Consider the following 14,844-nt stretch of genomic DNA (forward strand, 5'->3'; position numbering starts at 1 on the left):
AATTTTAGGTGTGTCTTCCAGTTAAATTTATCTGGCAGTTCCATCAGCCAGCAAACAATGTGACAACATACTGTCCCATCATAATTAGTAAAATGAAAGGAAAAAACCGTCTTAAGCTGTTTTTCTAATAATTTGGTAACATCACTTTTGCCCGCCCATTTAATTTTATTATTGGATAACTGTCTAAAATGGTTTGTGATAAGATTAACAATTCCCTAATCTAATCACTTTACCAACAAGGATTCGCATATTAGAGGAATAAATATACAATTCCTAAAAGGAGGACAGCCAGTATTAACTAATCTTAAAAAATATGAAAAGAATCATCATATGTAATTTTATTTTATTTGGAAAGAAAACAAAAACTTGTCTTTATCAGGAAATTGGAAAATATGGCAGAATTGATCCCATAATTTGATTTAATGATATGACACCACTATTATACTTTATTACATGATGATGGGAGCAATTGGAAAATGGTTATTTTGAAATTTATATATTTGCTAGATTTAATTCCCCTACTATTCTTGATTATGAAATAATGGTAACATTTGTGGCTAAAAAAGATTCTACGATTGATTACTATTTTCTTTGAAAAGCAAAACCAAAATGTCTGGTCTAGAAAACTCTGAATGACATGACTTACCATTCAATCTGGTTCATTGATTTTTGATTAATTTGACTAAGAGCCCGTTTGGATTGGCTTATAAGTTGCTGAAAATAACTTATAGTGTTTGACTGATCAGCTTAAAGTTATTTTGTGTTTAAAATAAGTCCAAAAATATAATTAGACCCGTTTAATTTAATTTATCTAAAGCAACTTATAAGTTATTTTCAGCTTATAAGCTTTTTTTTTAAGCCCATCCAAACAAGCTCTAACTAGAAAATTCTGTTTCACTTTTGAAGTAGTCTCAACATTATATAAATTTTTACATAATTACTCCTTACACATGATTAATCTCCTGAGTACTAATATATGCATAACTTATCTCCGTTCCCAAAGTAAAAGGTCCTAAAAACAATAAGAAAAGTATTTTTGTTCCGATTTGTAAGAACTTTTGATATGACCAATAATTTTACTACTTTCCCTTCATATATTTTGTAATTCCAAAATTTCCTTTCCATAACAGGATTTCCAACTCTCTCTTCATTCCATTTTCGTCGTTTGTCCTTATCAAGACTTTTTTACCACACCGCCTAATTATTCATCTTAATATTTTTATCCAAATATATAACTCCTTATTTCTAACTTCAATCCTAATACTGAAAGCGATTTTCCAAAGTTTATGTTTATCGATTACTTTTTATTAATTAATCCATACAAAACAATTGGCGCACTCAGAAAGTTCCAGAATTGATGATCATATGTACCACCCAAATTATTTATATACTTTTTTTGGGGGTAAATGCTTTGCGTAAACATTTTACTTCTTTTTCTATGACCTTGCCCCTTACATTATCATACACCTGAAAAAAATGGATTAAAAGGTTGGCAAATAATCCACCCAATATTAAATCAACTCTTACAAACTCATATAATCCGTATTTGTTTCTTTTGTCGTAAAACTAAAACTAAAACTAAAAGCATCCAATTTTTTAATCTTATAATTGCGACTAAACACTTGATTTTTACATAAAACAAAGTATTGTCCAATCACCTTTTCTTTTGTAAAAAGCTTTGGTTTGCAATCCAGCTAGCACTATACCGTTGCACGACGTGATATGTCCTCCTTTTTGGGACCCAAATTCCAAATTGTGAGCTTTTCATTAAATTAAACTTTAGAATAAAATTGAGAAACATTAATTGTTGATCAAACCTTCAAAGGTAAAGACGATGCTTATAAGAAGTTGAATTCATATCCACTGAGAATTCTAAAAAAAAAAAAAATTTCTTTTTAATATGATAGTGCTGTTCAATTATCTCGAGTATATTGCTACTTTTCATCTGAACAAGAATCGAGTAATTATCTATCAAGACTTAGGCTTATGAAAAAAAAAATTACCTAATATATTTGACCTCCGCTAGAATTCAAACTAGAGATCTAATAATTTTTCTCCCACTTTGTTGACCCCTAGGTCACATAGGCGAGGCAAAATTTCTAGTTTATGAATTTTGGAGCACTTTAATTTTGTTTACTGGGTTCTACAGACTGATATGCTACATTTACTTGTAGCTTTAAAGACTCATAGGCAAAAAATATGGTGGTCATAATTGCTCAGCTGATGTGGGCGACAGATAGTTAATCTCCGAATTAGCGATGAATATTGATGGTCATGTTGAATTTGGTTCAAGGAGGATATTGTTTGGTCTGCGAACAAAGTCATTATAAAGTGTTGAATACCCGTGTGAGGCCTTTTGAAAAAACCGTATAAACTTAATCCGAAATGGACAATATATTACTACGTGAAAGCATTTTATTTAGTCTCCTACTATCTTATTCTAAGACTTTATTATTACCCGTTATTTCTTTTACTTCGGTTACCGTATTTTTGTTATTGCTATTGTTTACTTTTCCTTTATTTTTAGCACGACTTTGCTATTGTATTTTCTTTTCATACTTAATTTTGATATGCTTTAGTCGAGCTGAGAATTCATCAGAAATAACTTTTTAACCTTCATGAGGAACACATCACCCCCCTCAGACAACACTTGTAAATTTACACTTAATATTTTGTTGTTGTTGTTGTTGCAATACTATCAGTAGATAAGTAGGCGACTAAAGCATTATTTTAGCTCAAGACAATGAGAAGACTAACCCCAAAAAAAAATCATAGAGCCGTTGCGTGACAAATATGTAATGGTGGCCGTGGGACCAATTGCAAGCTCATAAATTCCCCCAATAATTTACATTTGGGGCCACTTTAATAATTAAAACTCAAAACTAAACAATAAAATTTTAAAAAAACACTCTGTATTTCCACTCTTAATCTATCATAAATACCATCAAACTCCCCTCTCACTCTTACACAAACACTACAACAACAACAACAACAACAACAAACAGAGCACTCTGTTTTCCTCTGTTTTCTCTCTATTCTTTCTTTCTCTGCAGAGTAACTTTTTTCTCTCTTAAATGACGAAAGAAGTCGAAGCAGTTCACGAGCAGGCACCGGAGTATTCTGCTAAGGATTACACTGATCCACCTCCTGCTCCGTTAATCGATTATGTGGAGATAAAGCAATGGTCACTTTATAGAGCTGTTATTGCTGAGTTTATTGCTACTTTGTTGTTTTTGTATATAACTGTGTTAACTGTTATTGGTTATAAACATCAAGCTGATGTTAAAGCTGGTGGTGATGTTTGCGGTGGTGTTGGTATACTTGGTATTGCTTGGGCTTTTGGTGGCATGATTTTTATTCTTGTTTACTGCACTGCTGGTATTTCTGGTGAGTTTTCTTGAATCTGTTTCTTGTGAATTATTTTAATTGGTCATTCAAAAGGTGAAATTAATAGTATGGAAACGAGACAAAAAAAAAAAATACTACTAATAATATAAATATTAGTGACTTTTTTTGTTTTGTTGAAATAGTAATGGTCCATATGAAGTTATACTAGTTCTTCCTTTGTTCTATTTTATGTGACATTTTTTTTATATTTTAGTTGTCTAAAAAATATTGACAAATTTTTATATTTAAAAATAATTTAATGTTAAAATTCATATTTTACTCTTATTGAGATGATTTATGACACAACTCTTTACAATTTGTTATAAAACCGTAATTTAAAAAAAAAAAAAAAATCTTTTTTAAAGTTCGTGTCTAGTTAAAACATGCTACATAAATTGCGTTAGAATGAGTAACTTGTAAATAAAACAAATTACTTGCTAAAAGAGGTTACATGCGGCCTTATGCCCTACAATTCAACCAAAACCAGTGTTATTGATATAAAATGGTGAACTCATAATTTAAAAAGTAAACTAAGTTTAGTGCTAAAACCTTAGAGAAGGAGGGAATCTTAAGTTTAAATCTTGAATTTATTTTTATAATCGTTATAACAAGTTAAAACACACTGATAATATAAATAAGAACTCAAGTGCAGAGCTAGTGCGTAAATATTACTAGTTCGGATGAATCCACTAATTTACTCCAAATTTTGTATTTGCCTTAAGAAAGTGTATGGATTATTAATTTAGAACCCAATATATCAAACTCACAAGCTTCAACTATTGACTTGTTCTCAAACTCAATTATTGTTTTGTTGAAGTTGTTACATAAAAATTTGTAGCAGTTTTGCTGAGCTATCTTACATGTGCGTGATTGTAGGTGGACACATCAACCCTGCAGTGACATTTGGGCTATTTTTGGCAAGGAAGGTATCATTGATCAGGGCAGTATTGTACATGGTAGCCCAATGTTTGGGTGCAATTTGTGGTGTGGGATTTGTGAAGGCTTTCCAGAGTGCATACTACAACAAATATGGTGGTGGTGTCAATGTTATGGCAGGAGGTCACACCAAGGGTGTTGGTTTGGCTGCTGAGATTATTGGTACCTTTGTTTTGGTCTATGTTGTCTTTTCTGCTACTGACCCTAAGAGGAGCGCCAGAGACTCTCATGTTCCCGTAAGTTTTCTTCCAAAATCTAGGAATTCAGCAAAATTTAGTAACTTTGGTTTAAAGTTTATGTGTTAAAAAATCCACTACACAAATTATTAGGATACTTACAAAATAACAATAGGTAATTGTTCGTAAAAGTTGTGATTAGTAAAACTTGAAGATAAAGAAATACTATAGAAATTTTACACTGTGTCAGGTCATATGAGCTCGAAAAGGAGAAGAAAAAGGTTCAATGAGAATTCAACCATCAACTGGGGAGCATATACAATTTTGATTATGGATTCAGCCAATTCATTAACTTGAGCCTAAACTCTATATTTGTCTTAAAAATAATTTATTTTAATGTATAAATTATGAATTTAGAATTCATAAATAACTCGAAAAAGATTAAATTCATAAAATCATAAATTTTAAATTCTGAATTTGTTACTAATGTTACATGGTAATTGTTACTAATGTTACATGATACAAAGCAAAGTAGCAAAGAGCAAACTCTATTCATGAATTATTGCCACTAGATTTCCTTCACTTCCCCTTTCACTTGAAACAAACATTTTATCTAGTTGTCTTTCTTATCCAATACAGTCTAGCTAGCTACTTTAGCTTGTCTAGGGGTACTACTCTAGCATTAACTTCTCCACCAGAAATCATACAAATCCCACCTTTTTCTTTTTCCCCCTTGAGGTGAATAAGTTGTTAGATAAAGACGAATCTTATCTCTGACTTTTGAAATGATCAGCACTAGGAATAAATAACTTTTTGTAGTGCTTGCTAGGCAATGCTACCCACTAGTATTAAAAAAAGAGGGAGGTGACCTAATTAAACACTAGTATTAGAAAACATATCTTCTTCATACTTTTTTTTTTGGGTGATTTAATAACTTTTGTATGTTAATAATTTAAAAAAGAATCACACTATCATATCATTATAAGATAACTACAAGTAATGTTCATGATAAGTATTTTACTGGTTACCTGAAAAATACATTCAACTTAAAATTGATTACATATTGTTTCAACTCCTAATATTTTGATTTTGTATATGATATATATAGGTATTGGCACCACTTCCAATTGGATTCGCCGTGTTCATGGTTCACCTTGCAACTATTCCGATCACCGGAACCGGTATCAACCCGGCTAGGAGTTTCGGGGCAGCTGTAATTTACAATGGTGATAAGGCATGGGATGAACACTGGATCTTCTGGGTCGGGCCATTCGTCGGAGCTCTCATCGCCGCCGTCTACCACCAGTACATTCTCAGAGCAGGTGCTATTAAAGCTCTTGGTTCCTTCAGAAGCAATGCATAAGAACTTTGCATGCATGCAAAAATTGTAATTAAAATGTTTGTGAGTGGGAAAAAAAGGGTGTTTTTCTTTTTTGGTATATTTACTTTGGATGTACTTAAATTAAATGTGTTTGTATGTTTGGTTTTTCCCTTTTTTCTATTTTAATTTCCTTATTTGTCCTTTTGTTCTAAATTTTATCTTGTTGGTACCACCTTTGTATCTTTTTGTATTTCTTGTTGATTTCTCGTACATTATAATGTCTATGTTATGTACCTCTTTTCTTTTGGTTTCCTTGCAAATTACCAATCTTGTCTGCATAAACATCATTTGGACTGATACCTATTGGAGGCAAATAACCGCTAAAAGTGAACAAATGCCCCATTTTAGTGTCACTATTTAACTGATCCCTGATGCGCATCTTTATTTGCACGAATACCTGCATAACAAAATAACCACCTGTTGGGATTTAATGTTCCCAATCACCGAGTAGTGAACTTTAAAGATGGAAGTGTGAATTGAAAAATGAAGGGAAGTGAAATTTTGGAAAAGTTAACTTTTTCAAGTGAGCATTCTCCTATATTGGTGGTGAAAAGTGATATTGGTGGTGAAAAGTGATATGTGTGTATTTATATTTAGACGTGCATTCACTAGCTCATAAAGAGTTGAGAAGAGGACCTTCCTCATCCCGTTGTGATTTGGTCAAATGATCTTCGGCTTTGAATTTGGTCAAATGATCTTTTTGGACCAAATTTATTCCCAATGGTCTTAACTAATGACCGAATGGTCACTTCTTCCCGAACAACTACCTTTGCACCTTTTCAATGGTCCAGAGGCTTCACCTCAAAACACACACTGCAATACAAAAAAATTCTCTCTGAAATACAGTCTTTTCATCCCCTCTTCTTGCATCATTTTCAAAGACAAAAATACAGTAAGTGTTGTGTGATTACATCCGTTGGTTGAGTTCGCTGAAGTTACTGCAATTTTGGTTGCCAGTATTGCAGAATAGAATTTTGTTCTATCCTGGGAGGAATTAATACAAACTTTGGGTAATTGTGAGGGGATTAAATTCCTTAAGAAAACACTGTTTTCTTTGGGGGTCGAAACTACATTTTTGTTCTTAACATTTTCTGGTTTACAGTTTATACGCTTGATTATAGGATAACACTACCTAATCTTCGACGATAATACCCTTGAGCTACGATTCGTCGGAGCTTTCATCGCCGCTGTCTACCCACCAGTACATTCTCCGAGCAGGTGTAATTAAAGCTCTTAGTTCCTTCAGAAGCAATGCTTAGGAACTTTCATGCATGCAAAAAATTGTAATTAAAATGTAAGTGAATCCCATGGAAAAAAGGGTGTTTTTTTATTATTATTTTTTTTCTCTTTGCTTTGGATGTACTTAAATTAAATCTGTTTGGTATGTTTGGTTTTTCGCTTCTTTCTATTTTAATTTCCTTATTTATCCTTTTTTTTCTAAATTTTATCTAGTTGGTCCTTTGTATCTTTTTGTATTTCTTGTTGATTCCTCGTGCGTTATAATGTCTATGTTGTGTACCTTTTTTTCTTTTTTTTTTTCTTGCAAATTACTAATCTCCTATTAACATCATTGGGACTGATACCATTGGAGGCAAATAACTTTAAAAGAAAGCGAAATTAGTATATTCTGGAAAAATCATGTATAATTTCCACCCCATAATCAAATATCTTATATTCAAGCCCTAAGAATAAAGGACTTTTAAGTAAGGCACACTTTACCCTACTATGGACTTATTCTACGGAAAATCAAATTAGTTGAATACCTTATGTTAACCATGCATGAAGAAGGAAAAGATTAATAAGAAAAAAGAATAACAGCAAAGGGTGTGTGGGATAGAGATTTTTTTTTTTTCAGAAATATTTTTAAAAAATTTCATGTTTAGTTTGTCAAAATATTTTGAAAATAAATTCTTTAGTGAAATACGTGTTTTTTGGAAATTAGGAAAATGACTTCACTGGTGAGAGTAGGCAAAACAAATTCTATAAGTGACACATTCCATGTTGATTGACCTCCGGCCTCGCCCACCCTCGACTTCCAACCCCCCCCCCCCCCCCCTACGCCACATATTTGTCTAGATTATTGACGAGGCCAAAGTGCATAGGAAAATTCGCTCGTACTCTGTCAAATTCTAGTATAGTTTTAGATATCGTCCCACAGAGATTGGAACCACCTAGGCTACAGATGTGTATTGTCTTGGTACTATTTGAGAGAATCAAAAGGAGAGGTTTTGAAATTATAAATTACTTAAACTATTTTTTTTTATAATGGTAACAGTTAACTATATATCCACAGGTATACTACATCAAAAAGAATGTAGTCCCCCTTTCAAAATGTTACACCTTACAGCTTGATCTCCTATCTATATTCTTCCTTACAAGTAATCTAAAACATCAAAAATATCTTCAGTTTGACTTAAAACTTCCTGTTTACACCAAAAATAGTATAGAGCTAAACAATTCATTTTAAACTTCTGTAGGTCACTTTGTTTGCCCTCAAAACATCTCTGATTTCTTTCTTTCCATACTGTCCACCAAATACATGCTGGGACAATTTTCCATCTCTCTTCCTGTCTTGCAGCATTGCCGTTTCTGTTCCAACAGCTAAGAACTCCTTTAATGCTCCCTGGTTTCACCCACCTGATCTTCCTCAGACTGATGAATATCTTCCATAACTGATCTGCCCATTTGCAGTGTAAAAAAAGATGGTTGATTGTTTCTGCTTGTTCCCCGCATAAATAGCATCTAGAGCACAACTGGAACCCCTGTTGACACCTAATTTTGGCTCGACGTGCTTAAAATTAACGTTTTGGGGGGCCCTGATTCGTTAAAGAGCACGAAATACATTTTTTTTTTACACATTTTTACATTTTTTTCAACAATTTATTGATGATTATCCTTATTTTAGGAATTTTCTCAATTTATTGTCATTTTTTCAAGAATCATTATTTTGCACATGTACAGCGTAATATTACCATTTTTTGTGCAATTAATAATTGTTTCTTAATTTTATAGCAATACATTTTCATATCATAGACATTAAGGTTTATATTTTATACTTGCGTTATTATTTATACGTGTATTAATTAACTATATGTTAGTAGAGTCTGACAGTGCAGAGAAAATCGGAGTAATTAATTTTTTCAACGCAGAGTAAAATCCGATCAAGTCAAGGTTTCATCATTTTTTTTTTAAAAAAAGGGATTAAGGTAAGCATTGAGGAGACAAAACGGTGCAATCTTCTATTCTTTGGACAAAACAGGGGCCTTTTTTGCATTATAAGAAAAGGGAGGGGGTATTCATCTTCTACATAATACACACTTAATTTTCAGATTTTTAACTCTCTTCCAACAAAACCAAACCCTAAACACTTTATTCTCCCTCCCTCCTCTTTCCACAGCCGCCACCACGCCGGAGCTCCGAGCTCCGGCGACGCCCCGCCCACCTTCAGCGTGCACACCAGCCCGCACACCACCACTCCACGACTCCACGACCCCACTGCCCCGTAACTCCTTCTTCCTCACCCAACGAAATCGCCGTCTTCCACCATCTTCTCCGGCGAATCCCCACCACAACCAAACGACACCAAACAGCCCCTTCGTTTTCTCACTGGAACGACGAGCTTCACCCACTCCCCTCATTTAATCATTGTCTCTCACCTCTAGCTACTACTTAATTCTACATTTACTTCCATCTACGTTCCCGTTCATCTACTCCTTTTTTTTCCGTTTACTCTACCAGTTGTTTGTTTCTTTTTTTTTCAGTAAGATAGCTGCTATATTATAAAGTTTCTAATCTTGGCTAAATTTTGTGGGGTTTTCTTGCTGGAGAGGAATCACTCTATCCCACTTTTGTCCATCTGGGTATTGCTATTCAGATTCATTACAATGTTGTTTTGTTATTGCCGATAGTTCAAATTCTGCATTCTTAGCTTTAAGGTCAAGACAAGTATTGAAAATCCAATCTTTTAGGTGAAGAACATGAAATGCCTGTTAGTTCCTTTTATTTTATTTTGTTCGTTCATTTTTCTGGCAGCCCAAATAGAAAAAAAAATATTGTTGAGATGGCCGATGAAGAAATTTCCGTCGATTTCCAAGGCCTTCCATGTACAAAGATGGATTTTTATTTTAAGTTTACTCATTATTTTTAATTCATCCGATAATTATTTATTTTCTTACTAACATTTTTTATTAAGTCTCATGCAGGTATTTGAAGTTATTTTTTGGAAGATGGCACTCAAAAGAAGTTCAAATAGTTTTTTAAATTCGTTGTTAATATTTTTTTTTTACATTCTTAAATTACGTAAGCATAAAATATAGTGAAACTTTACTTTTTAGGGTGTAGGCTAGTGGTATTTATTTATGATCTGCTTAGGTGATTTAAATTTTATGTGTTTTAGACAAATTAATATTAGACAGTTATTATTTTTGTAGCTAATATTCTTATAGTTATCATGTTTTGCTAGAGTTTTAATTCAATAGCTTAGCACACTTAAGTGAATAAATAGGGTGATTTGCCTCAATATTTAGGATTTAGGATATACTCTCATAATTAATTAATTAGGCGTACATACTTAGCTAGTTAAATTAGCTAACTCACTTCGAGTGTAAAATAATTACATGCCCATTTTTTTTTTATACCTTTGTCACATACCCAAGCTGCTAAGTTGCACATAAATTTTTTTTAATAATTATTATATCACATATGTATGAAATACGTATTGCATGATTATTTATGTGAATATTCATATTATTCTTTAGTCTAAATTCTATTAATTTTTGTAAATAATAAAATCCCTTTTACACATCCCTCGTATAGTTAAATTGGTCCAGCCGGGAACCACATTTGTGGATTCTGAAGGATGCCTAACACCTTCCCTTCGGAATAATTTGAACCCTTACCTAGAATCTCACTTATTTTCGTAGATCATGTTAAGCTGCATATATTAATAATTTATAGGTACCCTAGTATACCTTAAATGCTAGGTGGCGACTCTGTACATAATTAACTATTTCAGAGCCCCATAAGTTGTGCTTTGTTTAGCCTTTGGTAAAAATAGGGCGCAACAACATGGCGACTCTGCTGGGGATTAAGGTTCTAACCATATGGACTCAATTTGTTATTCGAGGTATGCTATCTTTATTTGAGTTTTTGTTTATTATTTTACTTGCCTGCATTTATTCATCATGTATATCCTTCCCCTTGTTCCCTTATTTGTTTACGTACATATCTGCTTTTAATTTCATACGTTGTATTATTGCCTTTTTTACTAGCAAGTTTTATTTACCATACTCATTTTTTACTTTATTGTAAATTATGCATCTTGCTTTTACTGTTTATCTTTAATTGCTATCTTTTTGTAGTTTTATATTAATATTCATATGTGTTATCGGTTTATATAAAATGGCATTCCGTTCATATTTCCTCCACTCCTGGAAAATTCACACAAATTCACACACTTAAAGCGGTTTCGCGGTTCGCGGCCGTGCACTACTAAATTACCCTTTTAGTTGGATCGATCTTGTGGATTTAGTCGATCGGCGGTGCAGTCGACGGCCACGGACTTTCCACTCCCAAGTTGTCCGCTTGGGGGAGCCTTGTGTCATACGAAAACCAACTCTTAGAATTCCTAGGTTACTGTACATTCCATTTTGCAGTTGTTTTTAGCTAGGTTGAATTTTATCCTTTATTTCGAACATTCTTTTCATTTTTCACATACTCTTTATTTGTTACATGTTTTTGTTTTTAAATAAATATTGTTGTCATTTACTTTGCACTACCTTAGCACTTTATCTAACTATTTTTAGTTGGCTTGTGTTAATCCCTGAATTTTTAAAAAAAATTATTTTCTTCAATCATGCATTTTATACCCTATCTGCAAGAACTACGCACACCTGATTCTCTTCTTTGATGAGATACGTAGGCAGCCCTTTTGGGTTCGGTATTCATTATTCATTATTCATAAAAAAAAATCTTTATTTTGAAAAAAAAATCACAAAAATATTTTATTTCTTTCTATCCTTTCTGCAAGAACTACGCACACCTGATTCTCTTCTTTGATGAGATACGTAGGCAGACCTTTTGGGTTCGGTATTCATTATTCATAAAAAAAAAAAAAACTTTATTTTTGAAAAAAAATCACAAAAATATTTTATTTTTTTCTATCCTTTCTGAAAGAACTACGCACACCTGATTCTCTTCTTTGATGAGATACGTAGGCAGCCCTTTTGGGTTCGGTATTCATTATTCAAAAAATCACAAAAAAAAAACTTTATTTTTGAAAAATCACAAAAATATTTTATTTCTTTCTTTCTATCTTATCTGAACGAACTACGCGCACCTGATTCTCATCAAAGATGAGATACGTAGGCAACCCTTTTTGGGTTCGATACCCCCATTCAAAAAATACAAAAATATTTTTTAGATTCATATCTTTGACTTGGTTGGTATCAACACAGTTAGAATGTGCATAGGAAAGAAACAAGTAACAATCAATATGATGGAGAGGACTGACTTCGTGGTAAACTATAGATTCTTTTGGTACCTCTCATTCACACTTTAAGTGACACTTGAAAATTCTCTTGCATGCTTGTAAGACAAGAACAAAACCGACCTCATCGTTTCATGTGCATTGTGTGGTGAGCTTTAGATAGCGTTCAGTTGCATTGCATTGTGATCTAGAACTTGGCCTGAATGTCTGTTGAGGCGAAATTATGAGTAACACTCAGCATAGAAAAGGATCGTAGGCCTTCTTTGACCCGTTTGAGCCTTTCTAGCCTACCAAATGACATTATCCCTAGCATTTCCCCTTTGAGCCTAGAGCCTTTTCTTTGACCACCACATCATAAGCCTATACCATTTCTGAGTGCTTATATGCACTATCTCTCTCTTGGCCCAACCTCCCTGAGCGCACTAAAAATGTGCAATCGCGGATAGAGATTTGAGCTGAAGTTTCCAAAAAAAAAAAAAAATGATTCGACCGTCCCAGAAAAACAAAGGCTAAGAACGACCTCCAAAGCAAGAAGGAGCCTACAAAAACACAACAAAAAAAAAAAAAAAAACTTAGTCATTCAGAATCTCGGACATACAACCCGTTATTTCTTTTTATTTTTTTTTCACACTCAGGCATACAACCTGGAATTACTATCAAGACCTCGGGCATGCAACCCAGGTCAATTCCCTTAATCCCCACAGAGTTTCGGGCATGCAACCCTAAACTCAAAAAAAAAAAAAAAAAAAAAAAAACGAAAAAAGGGCTTTAACTTGCAAAAGAGGTCGCACAAGTACAAAAGAAAGGGACAATAAAACAAAGTGTCAGAGCACACAAATACTGAGCACAGACATAGTGCAACGCTTAGGGAAGGATTAGTCACTCCTTACCCAAATAATATCCTACCCTTTTCCCAAGCCTACATTACAACACCATAACAAGCCCTACGTGATTCTATGCTAAGGTTTCTCTCATTAGTGGATACTTACATGACGGCCAAGCTTATGGTATTACAATTGCAAGCATTGAACATCTTTCTGAGTTTGAGTGTACTTCTCTAGATGTCTCAAAGTTCAAAAATATTGAATATGTGTGAAAAGGGACTTTCTTTCTGGTGAGGGCACTTGAAACATGAGGATAGGTATAGTTCATAATCCTTGTTTGAAGCAAAATGAACCAATCTTGTCGATCTTTAGGTATGTCTGAGGTACCACTTGAAGCTATAGCAATTACCAATAAGTCGATCTTGGTTTGTTGGACGATAAATAATGGTGAATTCTTATGCACAATACTAATTGTTGGTACCAACTGAAGTCGGGGCATGTTATATCAATCATTGTTATTATTAAAAAAAAAAACAATTTTGTTGGATTTTGCTTTCGTGATTTTGTTATTTTTTTTTTTCTTAATTTTGTTTTTTATCGTTGCACAGTAAATATAGTTCAATGTTGTTGTGTTGTTACTAACTCTACGAGGTATCGACATCTGGTCTTACCATGAAAGATCCTCGTATTTCTCCGCTGAAGCATGAAATTGGGAGAACATTTTTGAGTAGCTTAAAAAATAAATAATAATAATATAAAAAAAAGCAAGTGCACATCACTTTCCGCTGGAAGTATGCGAATTTTTGTTTGTTTAAACTGGGACAGAATTTTTGAGGGGGCCCTCAAAAATTCCACCAATGGCACATTTTGAGAGAAAAGGCACGGGCTCATCCGGCCCCACAGTAGGATACTGCATTGGCTCGTCCAGCCCCACAACAGGACATCGAGGGCGTCATAGTCTAAAGGCATCATTCTCATCGCCTAAAGGCACCATTTCATGGCTCAAGGACCTTACCTTCTGCACTTCATTCGCGCCGAAGCAAAGGCGTTACCCTCCACACTAGCATTGCTTTATTATTTTCAAATGCCTCTGCGTATGCTCGCAGCCGCATTGCATTGCACCTGCATTGCTCACCGCCTTTTATTACTGCCTGGGCCATGCACCGCCCTTTGTAATTTCTGCATAAGGCTAAGCACCGCCTTTCATATGATGCATGGGCTGCGCACCGCCCTTTGCATCGCTTTCATATATTACATGGGCTGTGCACCGCCCTTTTCTAATTTTTGCATGGGCTGCGCACCGCCCTTTTGTAATTTCTGCATAAGGCTGAGCACCGCCTTTCATGTTGTATGGGCTGCGCACCGCCCATTTAAATTTCTGCATAAGGTTGCTCACCGCCTTTCATATGTTACATGGGCCATGCACCGCCCTTTGTAATTTCTGCATAAGGCTGAGCACCGCCTTTTATATGATGCAAGGGCTGCGCACCGCCCTTTGCATCGCTTTCATATATTACATGGGCCATGCACCGCCCTTTGTAATTTCTGCATAAGGTTGCTCACCGTCTTTCATACGTTACATGGGCCATGCACCGCCCTTTGGAATTTTTGCATAAGGCTGAGCACCGTTTTTCATATGATGCATGGGCTGCG

General features: G+C 34.2%; 1 protein-coding gene across 1 annotated transcript; it reads left to right on the forward strand.

Annotated features, from left to right (window-relative positions):
- The first annotated feature begins 2,962 nt into the window (after positions 1-2,962).
- On the forward strand, positions 2,963-6,113 carry LOC132600419 (probable aquaporin PIP2-1). The gene is made up of 3 exons (XM_060313570.1): positions 2,963-3,387; positions 4,264-4,559; positions 5,608-6,113. Exons 1-3 carry the CDS (start codon positions 3,075-3,077, stop codon positions 5,860-5,862), a joined length of 864 nt encoding a protein of 287 aa, XP_060169553.1. The 5' UTR covers positions 2,963-3,074; the 3' UTR covers positions 5,863-6,113.
- Positions 6,114-14,844: the final 8,731 nt, after the last annotated feature.

Source organism: Lycium barbarum, chromosome 6 (assembly GCF_019175385.1).
Source record: "Lycium barbarum isolate Lr01 chromosome 6, ASM1917538v2, whole genome shotgun sequence".
Classification (NCBI taxonomy): Eukaryota; Viridiplantae; Streptophyta; class Magnoliopsida; order Solanales; family Solanaceae; genus Lycium; species Lycium barbarum.

Bases quoted from the DNA above. Each gene is read 5' to 3' on its own strand.
- LOC132600419 (XM_060313570.1), top strand. From the start codon at position 3,075: ATGACGAAAGAAGTCGAAGCAGTTCACGAGCAGGCACCGGAGTATTCT. The intron at 3,388-4,263 runs GTGAGTTTTCTT...GCGTGATTGTAG, and splicing joins CTGCACTGCTGGTATTTCTG to GTGGACACATCAACCCTGCA. The intron at 4,560-5,607 runs GTAAGTTTTCTT...TGATATATATAG, and splicing joins CCAGAGACTCTCATGTTCCC to GTATTGGCACCACTTCCAAT.